The sequence below is a fragment of the Lasioglossum baleicum genome, chromosome 19 (genome assembly GCF_051020765.1).
Source record: "Lasioglossum baleicum chromosome 19, iyLasBale1, whole genome shotgun sequence".
In the NCBI taxonomy this organism is placed as follows: Eukaryota; Metazoa; Arthropoda; class Insecta; order Hymenoptera; family Halictidae; genus Lasioglossum; species Lasioglossum baleicum.
In genome coordinates this window covers 5,755,927-5,779,205 of record NC_134947.1, presented here as the reverse complement: position 1 = coordinate 5,779,205, position 23,279 = coordinate 5,755,927, and the positions used below count along the sequence as shown (strand labels likewise).

Here is a 23,279-nt window from a genome sequence, read left to right as displayed (position 1 = left end):
AGCAAAAATTTAGATGTATGATCTCTACCGTGTTGGCTGTTTGCCGTTCCCGTATTCGCAACAATGTAATTTAATGGCGGGACAGTCGGGGCGTATATCATTGCCGCGATGCTCAAGTCCGGGCGAAAAACGTTTCCATTTCGTGCCATTAACACTTTTCTACGTTCGTTGCTTCAGATTGCTCTCGCCTACACTCGTAACAATTAGCTTCGTTCTGCTACATTACGCGGTTCACCGAATTTCACAGCGAGTTACCGCCCGCCACGGTTCCCCATCCTTTTTCCTAACAATGCGCAATCGTGTCGCACGATTTTCATAGTTCTCGCTTTGGAACAACAATATCAACTTTTAATTTTCGTGGAAACGGCGCGGCGTGCTGAATCGTACAGAATTTCATAGAATTTCTGAGCATGGTCGTAATCGGAACACACAGCTCCGATATTTTTTGAGCCACGTATTTTGATATAAAGTCAAACATTCGATTCAAAATATCGTATACACATGCAGCAATGTAACAGAAACATTTGTTACACTTTTTAAATATTGATTTTATATCTTCTGAATGTTCACTCTTTACGTATTCGAAATATTTCTTTCATATTTGATGAACATTCCGTTTATCTCATATTTCCTGGTGTGTGTGTGTGGCTCACAAAAAACATCGGACAAAAATGTTATCAAGATGAATGTTGATGATAAATTATTTATCAGCGCTAAACGTAACGCTTATATCTGTCTCATATTGCAAACAAGGAAGAGAGTATCATCATGTTCTCGTAACGCGTCTAATTAGAAACAGACTTTCGCGACAGACCGTGCAAGGTTATTAAAAAGGAGAAGCTCGGCCGCGATGCGGTACGACAACAAATTCGCGTGTTTATCCACAATAAAGGGGTCTAGTAATTAATTCCAACAATACACGACGACGGCGACGAGCTTCCTGCGATAATCTACATGCGTGAATTCGTATATAACTCAGAGACCAAAGTAGAAACTTTCGCTTTCTCCGGTGTAGCTTAAATACTGTGAGGGTGCTAATGATGCTTTGGAATCCGCGTAATTAAGCGAGGGTCTTGCGAATACATTTGCGCTGTCCATAAATCCTTCACGTTAGATAAATGTTTACAATTAGCTCCTACGTTGCACGCATTTCAACTTGCCGATGCCTCTTCCATCCCGGTAATAAAATAACGGCCGTGTACCCGACTACACCCCGCGTAATCAACGTTCATCTATTGTTAGCAACGTGTTTACTCGCGTTAATAATCATCTCTAATTTGCTCACGTCTCGCTGCACGAAATGAACATGACGGATACCTACCCGGCTGCACTTAGACCGCGCCAACCTACGACCAACGTGCCCTTGTCCAATTTGTCCTGCTCTCAATCGGTAAATTAGGTTTACCAATTTTTTCCACGTCAATAGACCCCGCCCCACTACTTCACTCATGTTCTTGGCTCTACCCAGTCAGCCAAGACTGCCTCGAGCAGACATCAAGCATAGCAAACGTACGATGCCAGCAGATGGCGAGCATTAAACTGTTAGAACGCGCTCGAAGCCGTGGATGCTCGGAATCTGCTCGATTTTGGACGGCATACCCTGCCAGCATAAAGCGATACTTATTCGGGCGCAGAAGTATGTTGTTCTGCTGGCACAGCCTACTGTCCAAAATCGAGCATGTTTGCTTACTGGGAAGACAACGAAATCGATACTCGTCAGTATGCTCCGTCCGTAGTGAATGCAAGGCTGAAATTCTGGTTGCGGTGGTGCAGGGGTTTTCGAGTTGCGCCACGTGGGAACGCAACCGGTCGTTTTATTGGTTGTTTTGATATTCTAAAATACACCGTGGACGTGACGTCACCATGCTCGTAAACAATGCGATCGCATTTATATACGAGTCGAGGGTGAAACGATACAAAGGTCACTGAAAATGTATTTTCTGCAACGGATAAATGTTTTGTATCGTGTAAAAATGACTCTAAAATACACCGTGGACGTGACGTCACCATGCTCGTAAACAATGCGATCGCATTTATATATGAGTCGAGGGTGAAACGATACAAAGGTCACTGAAAATGTATTTTCTGCAACGGATAAATGTTTTGTATCGTGTAAAAATGACTCTAAAATACACCGTGGACGTGACGTCACCATGCTCGTAAACAATGCGATCGCATTTATATACGAGTCGAGGGTGAAACGATACAAAGGTCACTGAAAATGTATTTTCGGCAACGTATAAATGTTTTGTATCGTGTAAAAATGACTCTAAAATACACCGTGGACGTGACGTCACCATGCTCGTAAACAATGCGATCGCATTTATATACGAGTCGAGGGTGAAACGATACAAAGGTCACTGAAAATGTATTTTCTGCAACGGATAAATGTTTTGTACCGTGTAAAAATTACTCGCATATTCAATGAAATTATACTTAGAATATTCTTCGATGAACATGGTTAACATACTTCGTTGATAATCAGTTTTTGTTACTACTTGTTACACGCATACATCAACATCTGTTCAAGCTGATTCGGATTGTTCGCAATTATGGTGCAAATTCAGATGATTTACGACGTGTTCTGTGTACATTACGAATAATTTATCACCATGATTCGACGGTAAAGTGCGACGAAGAAGAAGTAGAAAACAAGTAGTGAGAACGTGAAGTTAGATCATCAGACTTCTTCTTCTTCTTCACCATGAATCGCTGACTTTGCTTCAACAACTTTCTTTCGTCGAGGATGAAGGTGAAGAAATCTCGATGTCTCCGAAATGTCTATCAATTAATCCTTTCACGATTATGTAAATTTAATCATTTACTTCCGTTCGAATACAACATCTTTCAGAATTTAGGCGGGGACAATGTTAAGTGGATACTCTTACAAATCACATAACTTTTTTAAAATTACCAGATAAAATGAAATTTTATTTTATTTTGATAACTTTTTGCGAGATGATGGTATATGGATCCCTAATTATGTATGCAAAATATTAGGTGTAGTTACTCGATAGTTTTGAAGATATAAACGATTAAAGTTTCATACTTATAGTAGTTTTCGAAGTTCCATTAGCCGTGTAAGGTATATGAACTTTAATTGATTATATCTTTAAAACTATTGAGTAACTCCGCCTAATATTTTGCATACATAATTAGGGATCCATATACCATCATTTCATATAGATAGAATAAGATTTTATTTTATAGATAGAATATATATATACAATTTTAAGTTTACTAGAGAGTAAACTATGCTATAGTTTATAAGTTATAGTTCAATTTTTGTTTCCTTATTTTCTAGTAAACTAGTCGGTCTATCATCTTAAAAAGGTTATGCGATTTTTATCCATTTAACATTGTCCCCGACTGTATATGAACCACTGTAAATCTGTGTTATAATTAAATGTAAACAATGTGGGAGCTACCGACTTCGCTGTTAATGCGACCACATTAAAACACAAACTATAAATAAATAAACAACGTCCGTCCCAAATAAAACGTGATCGAAGCATCGTAAATTTCAACATCTGCGTTTCGTAGAAATACTTTTGTCAGCAACTTGGTTTCATATTTTTGTTCACACAGGGCCGTGTTTTATATTAGTGCGCTTTTATTTCTTCTATGTGCACTGCGCACATTTCGTTTTTTTTTTTTCATGCAACGAATTGTCTAGATACGCGCCGACACGGGAAAGCTATTTAAAAAATTTTTAATAAAACGTTTAATATTGCTTTTTACGAGGGGGAATGTTGCGTATGAGAAAATTAAATTGACTGATTTGCAACTCTGTCGAGTATGTGCGCTCCTAAAACGTTTTGTAATAGCTTCGTAAAGCTAAAAATTCTTCGTGACGGAATAATTTTTTAATATCACCGAATCGATATGGCCGTGAAAATCTGTGCAAACGCGAGGGAAACGAGAGACAGGAGAATGTTCGTGTGTAATAATGTACCCGAAGAATATCAGGAGACATAGTTACTGCTTCGGAAAGGTGACAATGGCCAACCGTGGCCAATTCGTCACGCTTATTCCCATATGGGACATAGAAGAAGTTTCGAGGACTCTGTCGATTGTCCCGCAATTTCTCAATGTCTTTTTTCCAACATTTTCACATCCAGCATTCAAATATTATCGTATAATAACTACGTCTAATCAAAATGAAACAAGAAAATCAAGCTGGAGAAGCTTGTATTCTTTATAAAATATTATTTTTTAATTATTCTAATCTTCCTATTTTTTTAAACTGCACCTATAATCATTATTGTCGACCTAAATACATAAAATCTGCAGTCTAACGATTATTATTTACGCAATGAAAAATTCTCTACATTAGTTACAGGCACCGAATGGACATTTCCTTGGACCCTGGAAATAATGCACATTCATATCTTTTAATTATTTCAATGTGTTCCTATTTGTTGAATTTGCAATCCACTCATTTTTGTTATCCTAGAAACATAAAATCCACAGTCTGAAAATAATTATATTGTCACTAAAAGGGAACAGCAACGCGACTCTTTCTAAAAAGAAATTTTGAGCAGCTTCCACTTTTTCGACTCTCGAAAAGACTAGAATTTATCAATTTTGTGCTCTCTACTATTTTTATACACGCAGAACGTTGTGCCAATGCGCGTGTAATTCAATTTTTAAAGAACCGCAGTTTTTCCGTGCACGTGGAAAGGGTGAAATAGTAAAAGGCTAAACCTTGGTACGACCTTCAACCTTTCTTGTAGAATCTTTTTCTATCCCCCAATGAAACCGGAGATATAACCCGTCCCATTTACGTGGATCATCCTGTACAGCGGTGTCCCTCACACGTTTTACACTCCCTCCAGTCACAATTGGCAATAAAGGATAGCGGTTACGGTAAAAGACAGAGAGGTCGGATTCACGTGTTTAGCATAGATGGCAGAGGATGGCGTTATACTTGGCGTCTTGGTCTCCTTGGTAACGGAACAGTAAGAGCAGGAAAATCCCGGTTTTTTCCTCGGGAGTATACAGGGTGTCTCAAAATTAGGTCCGGAGCCGAAAATGGGAGGTTCCTGAGATCATTTCAAGCGTCATTTTCCTTTGAAAAAATGTCGTCCGCGGCTTCGTTAACGAGTTATTAACGAAAAACACGGACCAATCAGAGCGCGAGCTAGACGCGTGCAGCCCGGCGCGCCGGCAGCCGAGTGTCGGTGGCACGCCGCGATGTCGTAACGAACAAAAGTTTCTCGATGATGTGAATCCTCGCCAATTTCGATAAGCTTTGGATATGTTGTCAATACCATGATTCTGAACAACATTTCCCTTTACAGTATCTGTCGATCGGCTTTAGTTTACGACATTATTGTAAAAATTTGTAATTGTAAATCGATCGATGTACTATTTCCTATCCGATTTCGATAATCTTTGGATATGTTGTCAATACTATAATTCTGAACAACATTTCCCTTTACAGTTTCTGTCGATCGGCTTTAGTTTACGATATTATTGTAAAAATTTGTAATTGTAAATCGATCGATGTACTATTTCCTATCCGATTTCGATAATTTTTGGATATGTTGTCAATACCATGATTCTGAACAACATTTCCCTTTACAGTTTCTGCCGATCGGCTTTAGTTTACGATATTATTGTAAAAATTTGTAATTGTAAATCAATCGATGTACTATTTCCTGTCTGATTTCGATAAGCTTTGGATATGTTGTCAATACCATGATTCTGAACAACATTTCCCTTGACGGTATTTGTCGATCGGCTTTAGTTTACGATATTATTGTAAAAATTTGTAATTGTAAATCGATCGATGTACATACTATCTCCTCGCCGATGTCGATGAGCTTCATTTCAAAGGAAAAAGATATTTAAAACATCGAATTTATAACACATTTCAAAGTCATCGAAATCGGTGAGGACCCACATCATCGGCAACTTTACCCGAACGATAGAAGAAGCACAAACTTATTGAATCAAAAACTCACTTATTCAGCCGTAAATCCATTTGACTACCACATACAACCACCACACTTTTACATAATTGTTGAACTCGTAGCACACTTTTATAACTCGTATCGATATCGAACGAAATTACTTACTCCGACGCGGAAAGAGTTCGATGCTCTTCGCGATGCCGCGCGAAACTGTGCTCTCCCAGCGTACAATGTATTCGATGAAGGCGTCGTTTAAAACAAATGAAATCGTTCCCAAGGAGATATTGATTTTTCGAGAATCATATGATTCTCGAAAACACCGATTCGAAGATTATGTAAAGGTGTGGTGGTTGTATGTGGTAGTCAAATGGATTTACGGCTGAATAAGTGAGTTTTTGATTCAATAAGTTTGTGCTTCTTCTATCGTTCGGGTAAAGTTGCCGATGATGTGGGTCCTCACCGATTTCGATGACTTTGAAATATGTTATAAATTCGATGTTTTAAATATCTTTTTCCTTTGAAATGAAGCTCATCGACATCGGCGAGGAGATAGTATGTACATCGATCGATTTATAATTACAAATTTTTACAATAATATCGTAAACTAAAGCCGATCGACAAAAACCGTCAAGAGAAATGTTGTTCAGAATCATGGTCTTGACAACATATCCAAAGCTTATCGAAATCGGACAGGAAATAGTACATCGATTGATTTACAATTACAAATTTTTACAATAATATCGTAAACTAAAGCCGATCGGCAGAAACTGTAAAGGGAAATGTTGTTCAGAATTATGGTATTGACAACATATCCAAAGATTATCGAAATCGGATAGGAAATAGTACATCGATCGATTTACAATTACAAATTTTTACAATAATGTCGTAAACTAAAGCCGATCGACAGATACTGTAAAGGGAAATGTTGTTCAGAATCATGGTATTGACAACATATCCAAAGCTTATCGAAATTGGCGAGGATTCACATCATCGAGAAACTTTTGTTCGTTACGACATCGCGGCGTGCCACCGACACTCGGCTGCCGGCGCGCCGGGCTGCACGCGTCTAGCTCGCGCTCTGATTGGTCCGTGTTTTTCGTTAATAACTCGTTAACGAAGCCGCGGACGACATTTTTTCAAAGGAAAATGACGCTTGAAATGATCTCAGGAACCTCCCATTTTCGGCTCCGGACCTAATTTTGAGACACCCTGTATACCACGAGAGTATTATCCACCACTGTAATTTTTTCATGTCTTAAAGCTTTCGAGCCGTCCGACCACACGCGAACAGGATTATCTCCGACATTAAAAGTATCGCATTCTCGGAAGAGAACACACGATCTTTATTTCAAACATCGCGTCATACACTCCCTTTCAATAAATCACCGGACACTAACTTGTCTTCAACAAAAATGCTAATTACAAGCTTTCAGCTTGATTTTCTTGTTCGATTTTGATCAGACGTAGATCTATCAGTATTTTCTCTACAATTCCGACTAGTTTCAATTTTCGAAAAAATTTCTTTATACATCCTGTAGCGAACTAAGCGTTCTAGCTTCCAAAAAAAGTTTGAATCGTATAGAATCCAATATTAAGAAGATCATCGCGTTTTTTAGAGCGTCCGAATATTAACGGGAGTCACTGTATGTATAGTATTTGAATAAATGTTGGAAAAAGGAGATTGAAAAACTGTGGGATGATTATTCTAGAAAATTGATGCGAATAGGGCAGAAGCAATTAATCCAGACAGCTGTATATATTCTACATAAAAATCCGCAGAGTATTTAATACAGTGAGAAATCGATGTGAAACAGCAGCGTATACAAATTTTTTGGGAGCAGAGTTTATCGCTGTGCCAGAAATGCAATTTTTGGGGGTGCAGCACGAGGAAATGTTTATGAATCAATCGAGTGGTTAAGCAAGCTGTTCTGGGAGCTGCTTTTTACTACAAACTTCCCAGTTTCTGCTGACCACGTATACTCCTAGTGTCCCATCCGATGGTTTTCAATAGCGTGGGCGCCATCGTAAACTCGCCGTGCGGTTCTTCAGCACAGCTACCCCCCCGCTATTTTTCTACAACAGACCTGCATCGGATCTTTCGCACAACAAGCTTATCCATCGATTTCCGTAGTTATGCTACTCTTTCTCGCGCACGTGTCGGTGATTATAAAGATGGAGCCGGTTCGAATATTTTAATTTAAACGGAGATGAATTTTTTCGTTATTGTACTACAAACTAAAATTAATTCAAGTATAAAGAGTGATGTTTTATTTATGTATTTTTATGGTAAAAATGAATGGGTGCAATTTAAAGCAGATGGACTGAAAGAATTTAAATAAATCAATTTAGTAAATAATAAATATGCTGGATTATTTTTTCAGCAAAAATATCGAAAATGAATGAGATATTTCAAGACAAATTCCAAATATTCTCTCTTTAAATATTATTTGAAAAACTTATTGTATCAAATGAAATGTTCTGTTTGAAAGTTGTACGCGTACTTTAAAATAAATAGATTATTTTATGTAAAATACTGTAGCAAGTGGTAGCAAAATATCGAATATAATCGAAAATATCGAAAATGAATAAAATATTTCAAGCACGAAGTATCTAAATATGTTCAATATTCTTTAAACATCATTTGGAAAGTTATTGCATCGAATAAAATATTTTATATTGAGAGTTGTTTGCACACTTTAAAACAAATAGATTATTTTATATAAAATACTATAGAAAGTGGTAATAAAATATCGAAAATAATCAAAAATATCGAAAATGAATAAAATATTTCAAGCACGAAGTATCTAAATATGTTCAATATTCTTTAAACATCATTTGGAAAGTTATTGCATCGAATAAAATATTTTATATTGAGAGTTGTTTGCACACTTTGAAACAAATAGATTATTTTATATAAAATACTACAGCAAGTGGTAACAAAATATCGAAAATAATCAAAAATATCGAAAATGAATAAAATATTTCAAGCACGAAGTATCTAAATATGTTCAATATTCTTTAAACATCATTTGGAAAGTTATTGCATCGAATAAAATATTTTATATTGAGAGTTGTTTGCACACTTTAAAACAAATAGATTATTTTATATAAAATACTATAGAAAGTGGTAACAAAGTATCGAAAATAATCAAAAATATCGAAAATGAATAAAATATTTCAAGCACGAAGTATCTAAATATGTTCAATATTCTTTAAACATCATTTGGAAAGTTATTGCATCGAATAAAATATTTTATTTTGAGAGTTGTTTGCACACTTTAAAACAAATAGATTATTTTATATAAAATACTATAGAAAGTGGTAACAAAATATCGAAAATAATCAAAAATATCGAAAATGAATAAAATATTTCAAGCACGAAGTATCTAAATCTGTTCAATATTCTTTAAACATCATTTGGAAAGTTATTGCATCGAATAAAATATTTTATTTTGAGAGTTGTTTGCACACTTTGAAACAAATAGATTATTTTATGTAAGATACTGTAGCAGGTGGATGATAATGAGACGAATTACGAATGAATGGAGGATCTATTTAAATGAAAGGTTGGTCCCTAAACACCTAAACAGTGTACGTTTCGTCGAGATTAAAATCTGACAGATTGGTTGACGTCATGATTGAGTAAGCGTGCATATCAAAGGTGTCACACGAAGGAAATCCATTGTCCGCGTCGTAATAATTTCCCGCGCTGCGGAAACGAGTTAATATATTGGCAGGTGACTCGCCTTTCGATCTCATCTCCGGCCCAAAAGCAAATTACTCGACCAAAGCGAGGAAATAGCGAGGGTTGCGTTGAGGGGGTCCTTCGTGTCCATGGCACGCGATGTCATATCACGTTATTGAGAGCTACTTGTCATTCTCTGCTTTGGCGTCACAGGATGTCCGTGTGGATCATTCAATTAATTCCACCTTTACTCACATAAATACCGATGATAATCGCAGGAAAGTTCTGCGCGCGGCTAGCATTGCTCGTTATCGTTTGATCATCGCGATCTTATGTGCGAATTTTCGCCTTACCAGAGCTCGTCACTTGCCAAATTTTATACAGTCAATGTACAAAGTATTCGTACACGTTAAAAAAACGAATTACTTTCTCGAAATTAGACCCAACAGCTTCAGTTTCTTTTCAGAGACGTTAGGATTAGTTTTAAATTGTTATTGGTCGCAGTAAAGGTCACGATTTTTAAATATTTTATCGGTACCTGTAATGAAAATTTAGGAGCCGCCTTTGGTAGGTCTAAGCAAGTTCTACACTTGTACAAAGTTTCATCGAAATCGATCAAGGATGTTACGAAATATAATTGATCGAAAATAGAAAAATTCAAAGATTTTTACATCTTACAATGCCCGTAGCTTTTTTATCCGTCAACCAATTTCAATGAAACTTTGTACATATATACAACTTACTTAGATTTACAAAATACACGTTTTTAATTTTCATTACACAATTGGTTCACAATTTTGAAATGATATTCCGTAAGAATTTCGAAACAATGCCTAAGCTACTAAGTGAATCACATCGGACACTTTTGAAAGGACGAAAACTGTTTCACATCGAATTCTTTTGAGGAAAAAGAATTTTTGAAAAAATTGCACTTGGTTGAATTACAGAGAAAATACTAGAAATTGTTGTTTGCAATTTTTTTTACGTGAGCCTGTGTTGAAAATTTAAACTATAAATTTTGTAGATCTGTGTAAATCATTAAATAAATCATCCGGTTTAAAGCATGAATAAATAAATGAATATTCAGCTTTATTACCGAAGATTTAACCGTTAAGCGGACAATGTTATTTAATTTCGGTTGGATATGCATATAACAAAGTAATTGTGTGCGGATAATATACGAGGCTCGCGAACGCGGCTAAGGTGTTAAAAATTATTGCCCTAGTAAACCGTGGACTATTTCTGTTAGACGTTCATTTATAAATGCCACAGGTATACCAAAGACTCTGATTGCGATGCTCGTAGATAATCATCGATAGTAACTCTCCTTCAGCCGAGCTTAATGTATTCTGGGTGTGTGCTTACCGCTCTATCTATCTAACAGGCTCGTTAAATTGAAAAAAAAAATTGCCACGATTCCCCTCTACGCGAAATCACATCGACGAAAAAATATTGTGATCATTCAACAAGTGAAATGACTTTTAAAAGTGCGTTGTAAAAAGTAAAGAAATATTCTAAGAAAAGCTTTCTTTACATTTTAATTGCAAAATAGGATTTTAAAAATGTTGTCAACAGAATTATCGATTATTACAATTTTCGAATATTCAACAGTATATTCATGAATTTTTGTCACCATTATTTAAACAAGAGAGTACTTATTGCAGTTTTCATTAAATCGAATACGATAATAATAATTCGAAACATGAACACCAGCATGTTATCAAATAGATCTTGATATAGGTAATATTTATAGTTTAAATGATCAAAACAAGATAAAGTGATGAACAAAATTGACTAAATAGACAATAAGAACACAAGAGTAGATATTAAGAATGTTCACAGTGTGAAATTACAGTGTAAAAAATAAGAGAGAAAGAGAAATGCTTACCTGCAGAGAAACAGCTCCGCCATTTTGTAATCTACTCCTGCCGAACTAAAGTGATGAACAAATTCACTGTAATTGAAGTCTATATACATTTATATGCATTTTACGTGGCAATAAATATACAGTAAACGTACAAAGAACAGTTTAAAAAGTCTCCACGCACATATAACAACGCTTAACCTGTTAATAATCAACCAATTACGACCAAGTTTCATTTAAACATTTCCGAATAACGACAAGATACTTGTATAACGGCGGGGCGTGCGAACAAATTACTGCAACCGCTATTTTGCTACAAACTTCAATAGAATCTTTCGAAAAATGAAGCAAGTTTTCCGAACGGTCACGATGGAAAAAGAAAAAAAAGTAAAAAGTAGATAGATAAAAAGAAAGAGCTTACCTGTAGAGTGTAGAGAAACAGCTCCGCCATTTTCGTAAAAAGTGTAAACGACTCCTGTCAAACTCGAGTGACGAACAAATTATCCAGAGAACAATTAAGAATTGTTACACCAGCGTGAAAAATATGCTGTAGAAAGCAGAATCTCCTATAACACAACACACATACAAAGAATTGTTTAAGAAGTCTCTATATCTGCAGAAATACAACAATTTAATTTTGTGATCGCGTTATGCAACAGTCTACTACAGTACCCGCCGCGAACTACAAAAATTCAAGTATGGCGTGCCGGACGCAGCGATCAACATTGGCGCGGCAGTCGTGTCAACTACAGAAAGCCGAATGTCCAGCAGTACAGAGATACTGTGCAAGATTTCACGCGCATGCGCGTGATACATTCATTTCTCACAATCAAATACTAACGATTTTTAAAAATTTTACCGGGTGATCAAGGTACCCAATTTTATCGAGAATTTTATTTTTATTGAGGCTAAAATCACCGGACGTTCGCGAGAAATCCTGCACTGATTTCTAGCCGAAAATATTCAAGGCACAATGAAAAGTGAAATCACAAGTGGATTTAACCACGCTCAACTTAATCACAACTAAAGTGAATATTGTCGTAAACATTTTCAAATAACGACAAGATACTTGTATAACGGCGGGGCGTGCGAACAAATTACTGCAACCGCTATTTTGCTACAAACTTCAATAGAATCTTTCGAAAAATGAAGCAAGTTTTCCGAACGGTCACGATGGAAAAAGAAAAAAAGTAAAAAGTAGATAGATAAAAAGAAAGAGCTTACCTGTAGACTGTAGAGTGTAGAGAAACAGCTCCGCCATTTTCGTAAAAAGTGTAAACGACTCCTGTCAAACTCGAGTGATGAACAAATTATCCAGAGAACAATTAAGAATTGTTACACCAGTGTGAAAAATATGCTGTAGAAAGCAGAATCTCCTATAACACAACACGCATACAAAGAATTGTTTAAGAAGTCTCTATATCTGCAGAAATACAACAATTTAATTTTGTGATCGCGTTATGCAACAGTCTACTACAGTACCCGCCGCGAACTACAAAAATTCAAGTATGGCGTGCCGGACGCAGCGATCAACATTGGCGCGGCAGTCGTGTCAACTACAGAAAGCCGAATGTCCAGCAGTACAGAGATACTGTGCAAGATTTCACGCGCGTGCGCGTGATACATTCATTTCTCACAATCAAATCCTAACGATTTTTAAAAATTTTACCGGGTGATCAAGGTACCCAATTTTATCGAGAATTTTATTTTATTGAGGCTAAAATCACCGGACATTCGCGAGAAATCCTGCACTGATTTCTAGCCGAAAATATTCAAGGCACAATGAAAAGTGAAATCACAAGTGAACTTAACCACGCTCAACTTAATCACAACTAAAGTGAATATTGTCGTAAACATTTTCAAATAACGACAAGATACTTGTATAACGGCGGGGCGTGCGAACAAATTACTGCAACCGCCATTTTGCTACAAACTTCAATTGAATCTTTCGAAAAATCAAGCAAGTTTTCCAAACGATCAGCATCGACGGAGAGAGAGAGAAAGAGTGAGAGTAGGATGGATAAAAAGAAAGAGCTTACCTGTAGAGAAACAGTATTTCGTAAACAGTGTAATCTACTCCTGTCGAACCGTCGAAAAAGGACATGGACGAGCGAGCGAGCGAGCGAGCAGCGGGGCAGAGACACAGTGCGAGCGCGAGAGAGGAGAGGAGCGAGAAGCGTAACGAGAAAGAGATAAAGAAGGAGAGAGGACGAAGGACACGGCTGTTGCATCCTGGCGTAGGAGTGCATCAACAGGATCTCGCTGGTCCAAGTAGCTTCGACTTGGTGCGGTGGAGGGTTGGCGGAGCGGGGGGTTATAGGAACGGGGATCGAGTAGTGGGGGATCGGCGATCGGCTGAAAGTGGGGGAACGACACGAAGAGGAGGCCGAGTGGAGCAGCTCCCTCTGGCGAAGACCTCGTGTCAGTCGAGCCGTGTGCCGCGTCGCGGTAGTGTTGTGTCGTGGGGCCGCGATTCGCGTGTCGCGTCAACCACCAGCGACGCTTTGTTTCCTGTGATTAGAAGCGATGTGAGTTCAGTGAAGTCGAGTCCCAACATCACCGTGATCATCGTTTAAATCGAGAATAAATCAGTGCATACCGAAGAAAGAGAGAGAGAGACCAGTCGAAACAGCCGTAAAACCACCGCACGCCGAAAGTTGTTCCGTCGCCGTGTTCGGTGCGGACCGCGTGCTCCCTGCCGTGTGTGCTCGGTCCTCTGCTCTTTTCGGGGGGTTTGTTCAAGGTTAGCCGTGTGTTCGGTTGCCGGCACGAACCGAACGATCCGATCCGGGCCGCTGCCTCTTTCCGCCGGTTTTTTCCCTGTCACTCCGAGCGGTCCTCGATCGAAAAGAAAAATCTCGTTTGAACACCGACTCTGACGTTCCCGGTCTACAATCGCGTGTGTGTCTCAGATATATATATATCTACGTATGTATACGTTCCCCGGTGACAAGTTAGTGGTTTATTTTCAACGCGGTGTTTCTCGTTTAGTATATCAGTGAAAAATCTTGGAATCGGGGTCCGGGTCTCATGCAAATGGATAAATAGTGTCCGGGAGCAGGCTGTGCGGCGAACAGGAATCCTCAAGGTCACGGGAGAACGAGCCGGGAGAGACGTCAGGATCATAATAGCGACACCGGGCCAGCGGAGAGAGAGAGAGAGACAGAGGTGGACCTCCAACGAGCAATTTCGTGAAACTAGAGAAAAAGAAACACGTTCGGAAGCTTGTGCGGGGAAGAGAGAGAAAGATGGATGCATAGAGAAAGAGAGAGAGAGGAGCGAGCAAGTTGTTTACTCGCGGGATAAAACAGCGGACCGATTAAACGAGACTGAAACGAATCGCGCGAAGTCAGTGTCCCTTTGTCTGGTGGACCCCGGTGGCCGTTGACCCTGGTGTGCCTGCGAGGAGTTGCGCCCGCTGAATGTTTCTCTGCTGCGCCGGTAAAAAGCAAGGACAACCGAAGTGACGGAGGACGAGAGACACACGGTCCATACGTAAAAAATTAATTTCTCGTCGCCGCGCGGTCACCGACGGGGCGTTACGTTCTCTCTCTCCCCGCGCGCGCGGCGCTGATAAAACTTTCAGTTGTAATTTGCAGGTCGCCCGGTGTGTGGCAATTCCCCTGACCGCCCCGCGCACTCCTCCCTCCACTACAACCACGGAAGCGCACCGATGCTGGTTTCTCCCGTGTGCTTCGGGACACGTGTATACCAGCCAGCGCGCCGGTTTCGATTTTCGGTGAAAATGATTGGCCCCTCGTTCACCGCGGTTCGTGAAAACAGAGTCGGAGATTAACTTGCGTCTTTTAATTCGCAGCTATACGGAGAAATAACAGAGAAGAGAGGCTTCTCTCTCTTTTCCCATATGTGTGTGCACGTATACAGCAGGAGCGGAGCGTTCGAGCGAATCAGCCCGGTGGCTTTGTAGAAGCGTTCCGAGAGAGGAGAGATCGTATCGATACATTGGACCAGTTGGACGGTCCGCGCCTCGTAATGAGCTAGAGCAGTGTACGTTGGGGGATCGAACGTGACCGGTGCAATAGTAGCCCCCCCGCATCTCCTCTCTATCCGGTATCCTCGAAGGAGCCGTTAATCGAGGTGCCGCCCATTACACGAAAAACCAATCGGCCCTGGGATCGTCTCTCGCCCTCGGAGGAGAATCGGTCCCACCCGATTGAATCGCGAATATTATACGTGATTTCTTCGGTCGAGCGTCGTCGCCGTTTTCCGGACGAGAACCGGGAACGTGGTCTCGGTACTGGGATCTTCACTCCTCTCCCTCCTCCTCCTCTCTCTCTCGTTCTGTCTCTTATTCTCGCGTTCGATCGAAGATGTCGCGGTGTGCAGCAACGACGACGGCAGTAGCACCAGCAGCAGCAGTATCATCATCCGGAGAAAGCCTCGCGTAAGGGTTGTGAACCGGCGACAGAGAGGGAGGTGAGGGAGAGAGAGAGAGAGAGAGACGCGCCGCAGCACGATTAGAGGAAAGAGGAGGCCTAGCTTGGGCGAAGTTTAAGGACTCTGGCAGCGTTTCCGCGGTCGTCAAACCGGACAGGGAAGATGACGATGGCCAGCAACATCGTGGTGGAGTGGCTGAGGTCCCTCCACCTCGGTCAATACTCCGAGTCGTTCATCGACAACGGTTACGACGACCTTGAAATCTGCAAGCAGATCGGCGATCCCGATCTGGACGCGATCGGGGTCTTCAACCAGTCTCATCGCGCCCGGTTGCTCCAGTCCGTGAAGACCCTACGGGAGGAGGGCGCCGCGAGCGTTTATTTCACGCTGGAGGAGAGCAACGACTGCCTCTGCGACAATGTCAGCTCTAAGTCCTCGAGAACGTCCTCCGAGAGACCACCCAGTGATAAAGAGGCGCAGAGAGCCTCGCCGACTGCCAGTTCTTCCAGCGGCGGTCAGGAATTAACCAAGTTCGCGGACGAGTACGAAGAGGGGAAGGCGGAGCTCGTCAGAATCCCGGGGATGCAGCTCAGGATGCTGCTGCAGGAGAAGCTCAGACACGACGGCATCAGGCTCGCCTGTCAACCGTACACAACACCGGTGAGGAACCACCCAGGCCTGTCATTGTTTATTCGTAATTTCAGAGCCGCGCCGAGTTCTTCTCTCGTACCTGCCCCGCTACGCTTCCCAGGAACCGGTCATTCATCTTCCTAAGTAAGACACTCGCGAAAGAATCCAGAGGGGAGGGAACGATATGCTGCGAGAGGACATTTCCGGATGTTCATTAGCCCCGCGAAATGTTTTCTTCATTTTTCAAACTACCCTTCTCCCCCCCCCCTCCGGAGTACACTCTCTGCTATCCAGGTAGCCTAGGGACAGAGCCTCGGTCTTTGAGATTAACCTTTACTCGCGCATGAGGTCATAGCAATTTCGATGTCCCCGCAAACGCGTAATTCTACCGAATTAAGGTCGCTGCCCATTTAACAGCACAATGCCCGAACTTTGCTTCCTCTACCAACGTGCTCGCATTATTTACACGTATTTCGCTGCGACCTTCGCGTCGAACTTCTCCACGGTGGTCCTGGCTGACCGGCTGCGATAAAAATGCGTAGGATTCGTGGACAATTACGTTTATAATTTCGCGAATGCGATTAATTTTGGAATTAGTAGTAGGAATGAGTCGTGAAAAATTCATAACCAAACAATGTCGCGCTTGAATATTAATTGTTTTTATAAAACTTTACGGCGGTATAAAAATTGATCTTTCTTCGTCCGTACTTCATACGTTTAATCAATTATTTCTACTGTTCTACTTGTTCAAAAAATTACGAAAAAAATTGTGACCATTCTACCCGCTAGCGCACACCACTGTGAATTTTTTCTATATTCTTTCTCAATTGCAAAAATTGTTTTATTAATGATTAGACTATAGGGTCACCACGGTTTAATCAATTATTTATTTCTTCTGTTCTACTTCATAAAAAATTACGAAAAAATTTGTGAACGTTCTACCCAGTAGCACACACCACTGTGAATTTTAGTATAGAGTTTAAGGGTAATATTTTTATAGTTGTGTTCATAAAATGATAAATAGTAGAATAATTACCATGAAAGTAAGAATGGCTGATTGTGTTGGATTAAACAGACTGGCAGGAGGATGTTGACACTTCAATTCGCGTCGCATCCGGATTCAAACGCAATAAACATGTTAAATAAATATATTGCTGCTATAATGGAATACGCTAGAACGAACTAATTGGTTCTAAAACCACATTCATTATAGAATCTGTTGGTTCTAGTGTACACACACCGGATCACTGTATATTTAAAGGTAATCCGTTTCCATTTCACAGTATCGAAAAATAGAACTACTCAATCCAATTTAAACGGGTAATATGTTACGATAATGGAACGAAACAGAAACCATATGTCTCTAGCTAGCATAAAATTAATCGAATGACCTGAAAATGTAGAAAATTTGAATAACGTACATTTTTCCACGGAAAAGTAAATTACAATCACGTATGTAAAGTAAAAATTACATTCATCATAGAGAAGAGGTAGACCACCATAAATGTCACGATATAATTCACAATATCGAGAAATATAACTACTCGATCCCCAATTAAACCTTCTCGCAATCCACTTTCTACACACATAACTGGCTACATGGAACTTTACATCACTCTAATGTGTATAAATAAATATTTGCTAGTGTGGACGACACCTTTGTCTATGCCTGAAACACTAAACTTAAAGTTTCGAGATTGTAAGTGCTATTGAGCGAATAATTAGAAGTCAAACTGATAATATATTTTATAGACTGCGGATCTTTATGCATTTATGAAGAAATTGGTTGCACGAAAATAAATATAAGAATTATAGAAAAAGAAAGTAGAAAAACAAATACACACATAAAGATAAAGAAGTGAAAGTTTCAAAAAATTCAAGAGTGTTGTTCAATTAGAACCAGAATGGGCTGGATTATTATATAAATGTGATTAAGAATGCGTAAGAATTGTACACTCATTATTGAGGAGCTGTATTCAAAAAACGTAGCATTGCCGAGTATGGCAGTTAGGCCAACGACACACTGGCGTCTAGGACGCCTCGATCGAACACCTGCGGCTGCACACACACACACGCACACACAGACTCGGAGGCATTTGATTTCGCGAGAACGTAAACAGTTCGTCCCCGGTCCGTGGTCTGTTTACACTTTTTATATCCAACGTTCGAAAGCGGAGAGGACGCACAATTTAAGAAGTGTTGTAACGTAGCTTCGACCGTAACAAAGTCGTTGAAGAATTAAATTAATTGCTATATTATTCCTGCTTCCCACAATGAATGAAAAACATTTTTATCTTGCATAATGATCCGCAGCATAGTTATGATTGGACTGCGGATCTTTATGAAAAATAAAAAATGTTTGCATTAATTGCAACACACAGGAGCCAAATAACAAATACATTCTGCTTTTAATTATCTTTTTAATTTATCTTTTAATCTTTTTAAATCTTTTTAATACCTCCACCGTTTTAAATTGTACGTACCAATTTTTGTCATAAATCCATAAAATCCGCAGTCTAGTTATATGATAATGAAACCATACGTCTTTAGCCAGCATAAAATTAATCTAAGGACCTGCAAAATTCAGAAAATCATAAAATTTGAAGGAAACGTACATTCTTCACGGAAAAGTAAATTTCAATAACGTGTGTAAAGTAAAAATAGCATCTCCGTGAAGAGGTAGACCACCATAAATGTCACGTCAGTCAAACGATGAGCGAGAAAACTCGACACTGCTCCAATTTAACAGCTGAAGCGTCGAGTAGACTTTCAGGAACAATTTTAAAGGAAGATGGGGATTTTAAAGTTTCCCCAACGACCGCGCATTAATTAATATAATAAACCCTCTATGCAACAGCACTTGTATTGATAAACTTGTCGCATAAATTAAACACGCGAATCAATCATTTCAATTATTAACTTCGAATTACAAACAATTAATATATACATCGCATATGTGTAAATAGAACCTTCGCAGTAATCCTTGGACGGGTAAAGCTGTTGCGTACATCGAGCACGTATATTGTACACGTGAATAAATCAGTAATTTATATATTCAATTAATAAACTGTATGTGCAAATTATTTCTGTGACGTGTGCGAAATATTGAACGTATCCTATCGGACTTACTAGTTTGATAAATACTTGAATCAACTTGTTAGGTAGTTAGAGTTGATAACATTTCAGAGGAGAAGATGCAGAAAAATTGTAAGCCTCGTGAGACACGCCCGGGGCGCGGATAATCCCGTGATTCATTGTTTCGTTATACATAGTAGCCACCGCTTCGGATAAGACAAACCCGCGCTATCAAATTTCAATGTCGAAATCAACATCCAACATCAAAATCTTACGTGCATTTGAACGTTCCGTCAAATTTTTAGCCATCATTTTCTCCTGAAAAACTTCAGCCAAGACTACAATCAACTTCGAAACGTAACAAAACAATCGTGTCATTGTTTAAAAATTGTGTATCGCTATTATCCAGGAAAAATGTTGTTTTTCGATAACTCGATATTCTATATCTAGAGAATTTTATTTGTTCGCGTAATAAACGTAACGAAACCGTTTCCGATAGGTGGCTTCCGTTTTTTACCGAAATTTTATCTCTCTCGAGAAGTTTTAATTAGTGCGGAAACTACTCGTTTACAGAAAAACCGGAAAATGTATGAAACGCAACAACAGCTGAAGTTTTGTTCATTTCGTTCGCGTTCATAATCGATAAAACGCTGTGGTTAAATACACAACGACGCTTGATTAATTTAATTTATGGCAGAAATGAAAGATGAAGTCGAATAGTAGGTTCATTAGAAAAATCTAAGATGCACTCTATTCTTTGCGATTTTTTACAAAATCTGCGTATTTTTCCGACTTTATTTTTGGTTTCTGATTTGTTACAATCAGGACTTGCAACTTAAAAATCCGAATTAATTGCAGCATGTGTATCCAGGTGTTTGACATCTGTTCGATTTTTTTTTAGAATTTTCGCAGACGACTAAATAGGTTTATAATATTCCTTCGTCAGCATAATTAGGTTCAAGGGCATTTTTGATATTTCTCGAGTGTAATAATTAGACTGCGGATTTTATGCATTTATGACGAAAATGGACACGTACAATTTAGAGCAGTGGACGAATTAAGAAGATTTAAGGACATCGGTGTATTAATTTCAGCTTGATAGGATAATTAAAAGAAGAATACAATTTTTATTTGGCTCCTGTGTCCTGCAGTCAATGCAAACATTTTTTATTTTGCATAAAGATCCGCAGTCTAGTAATAATTTCTTGAAAAATGATTCAATCAGAATATTGAGAGCAATAAGGACAAAGAATTTATTTAGTCATGTATGTATAAATTTTATAACATTCCCTCTTCAGCATAATTAGGTTCAGGGGCATTTTTGATATTTCTCGAGTGTAACAATTTCTTGGAAAATGATTCAATAAGAATATTAAGAACAACGACAAGAAAGAATAATACGAAAGAATTTATTTATATGATAAAAAAAAAAGAATCTATCCGATGATTCCGCATAAAAATCGTCAAACTAGTAATTAGACCTCGGAATTCGAGTAACGAAGTAGATGACGCGTGCGTGGACTCCCGCAACAGTTTGTACAGGGAAGAACAATTATTCTCCTCGACCTGCATGCCTCGATACACGACTTATTACGAGCCGGGAGGGTGTAAATGTGTAACGTGACTGATAATGAAGAGCCGAGTAAGGCAAATGGAATTCGAATTAAGTGAAATACGAATTACAGAGACTCGTCATTGTCGCTGGTACGTTCTCGCCGGGAGTGGTACACGTGTGTGTGCGCGCGTGTGTGTGTGTGTGTGTCGTCGTATCGTTATCACGAATGTAAAGCCTGGTCGCTTTATCGACTTCGAAACAACTGTAAGGTTCAGCTTCGTCGCTAATGATTCACACAGCCCGACAACGTCTTTCCCGTATCTGCGTGCGTTAATTAGCGAGCGGCGAGCTGAATGCAGATGGAAAGATAGACGCCTTATATTGGGAAGCCTGGGTGGTTTTATCGCGAGGATAAGTCTCTCGGCTGTTATTTACATTCGCCCGGCGACATTATGACCCCGCGTTTACGTCGAGGCTCTTATTTCACCGGTTTATGGTCACGGCTGCTTAGCTTATTGGGCAAGGTGGCGCTTATACAAATCGCGGACGGCCTCGCCGTCTCTCCACGTCGAATTTCAACGATAGAAGCCCCACGGCACTGAAAATTACAGGGGTTCCATGCCAAATTGACCTTTCTTCGTACTAATCGATAACACCCCCAAAGAAAACCCTGCACTGCATGTTTCAAGGCGGACCGCCACCACAAGGGTAGTTACGGGGCCACCACGGTTTAATAAATTATTTCTTCCATTCTACTTGACAAAAAATTACGAAAAAATTTGGGAACTTTCTAACCAGTAGCACACACCGCTGTGAATTTTTTCCGAATTTTTTATATATTCTTTCTCAATTGCAAAAATAGTTTTATTAATTATATTAGACTATAGGGTGAATACCACATTTAATCAATTATTTCTTCCGTTGTACTTGACAAAAAATTACGAAAAAATTTAGGAACTTTCTAACCAGTAGCACACACCGCTGTGAATTTTTCCCGAATTTTTTATATACTCTTTCTCAATTGCAAAAATAGTTTTATTAATTATATTAGACTATAGGGTGAATACCACATTTAATCAATTATTTCTTCCGTTCTGCTTGACAAAAAATTACGAAACAATTTGTGAACGTTCTATCTAGTACTACACACCACTGTGAATTTTTCCCGAATTTTTTATATATTCTTTCTCAATTGCAAAAATAGTTTTATTAATTATATTAGACTATAGGGTGAATACCACATTTAATCAATTATTTCTTCCGTTCTGCTTGACAAAAAATTACGAAACAATTTGTGAACTTTCTATCCAGTAGCACACACGACTGTGAATTTTTTCCGAATTTTTTCTCCTGTAATTTGTGTTTGACAAGCTCCGGAAACTAATAAAAATTGAGTGACGTTATCCAATGACCACGTTCATATGTTCTTGGTTTATTTATTATTTATTTCGTTGATGAAATATGTTATTCCTTTGGCTGTAGATTGGTTATGGGACAGCTGCCCTTTGTTTGCTGGGACTCGGGTCGGGTCGGGCCGGAATCCCGAAAGTTTGGAATATTCGGGTGGATATGAGAATCGCACGAGTACGACGCTTTTTCACAACCTCCCAATCTAATTTTACATTATAACTTTTCGGATACTCGACCCGACCAGAAGCTCGAATACCTGTTCCCCTAGAAAATTGTAAATTACGCGGGAATAACGAATTGGCGACCAGCTCCGGCGGGAATTTACGGGCGTGTTTGATACATTTTCGCGGTCGGCACCCGGGGCCCTATTAGTTTCTAAATTTTCATTCGATCGCGTCGCAACGCATTAAACGCCGCTGCCCCGTCAAAGATTAATATCGAATTTATGAATGCCACGCGAAGAATTTGAAAATTTTACGGGGTTTTTCGCTTTTACGAGCCGCGGCCATGAAAAACAGTGTTTAACGCTGGGCTATTAATGAAATTGCTAACTCGTATAATTCACCGAGCTTACGGTGCTGCGGCTGATCGATAAACCGGGCTGGCAAAAGAGAAAATTAAAATGCGGCCAAGTCTAGGAATTAGCGGGTTAAGGGTGATTATCTGCAAAGCGTTCGCGGTCCTCCCGCGCCGGATGGACTTTTTTTTTTGCAAGTAATAGCTGCGTGGAAAAAAATCCCCACC

The 23,279-nt window shown here is 39.3% G+C and overlaps 1 protein-coding gene and 1 long non-coding RNA gene across 5 annotated transcripts in view; one reads left to right on the top strand and one right to left on the bottom strand.

Annotated features, from left to right (window-relative positions):
• Positions 1-13,930, bottom strand: part of LOC143218380 (uncharacterized) — a 131,640-nt gene extending 117,710 nt beyond the window's left edge. Inside the window, exons 1-3 of the long non-coding RNA XR_013011032.1 lie at positions 13,507-13,930; positions 12,692-12,843; positions 11,492-11,557 (exon numbers count right to left, since the gene is read on the bottom strand). This is a non-coding gene — a long non-coding RNA (uncharacterized LOC143218380). The remainder of the gene's footprint in view (positions 1-11,491; positions 11,558-12,691; positions 12,844-13,506) is intronic.
• LOC143218376 (uncharacterized) overlaps positions 13,870-23,279 on the top strand; it is a 597,229-nt gene continuing 587,819 nt past the window's right edge. For all 4 annotated transcript variants that reach the window (XM_076443514.1, XM_076443512.1, XM_076443513.1 and 1 more), the window contains exon 1: positions 13,870-16,525. In XM_076443514.1, the coding sequence (XP_076299629.1) occupies positions 16,028-16,525 (498 nt within the window). In that variant the 5' untranslated portion in view covers positions 13,870-16,027. The remainder of the gene's footprint in view (positions 16,526-23,279) is intronic.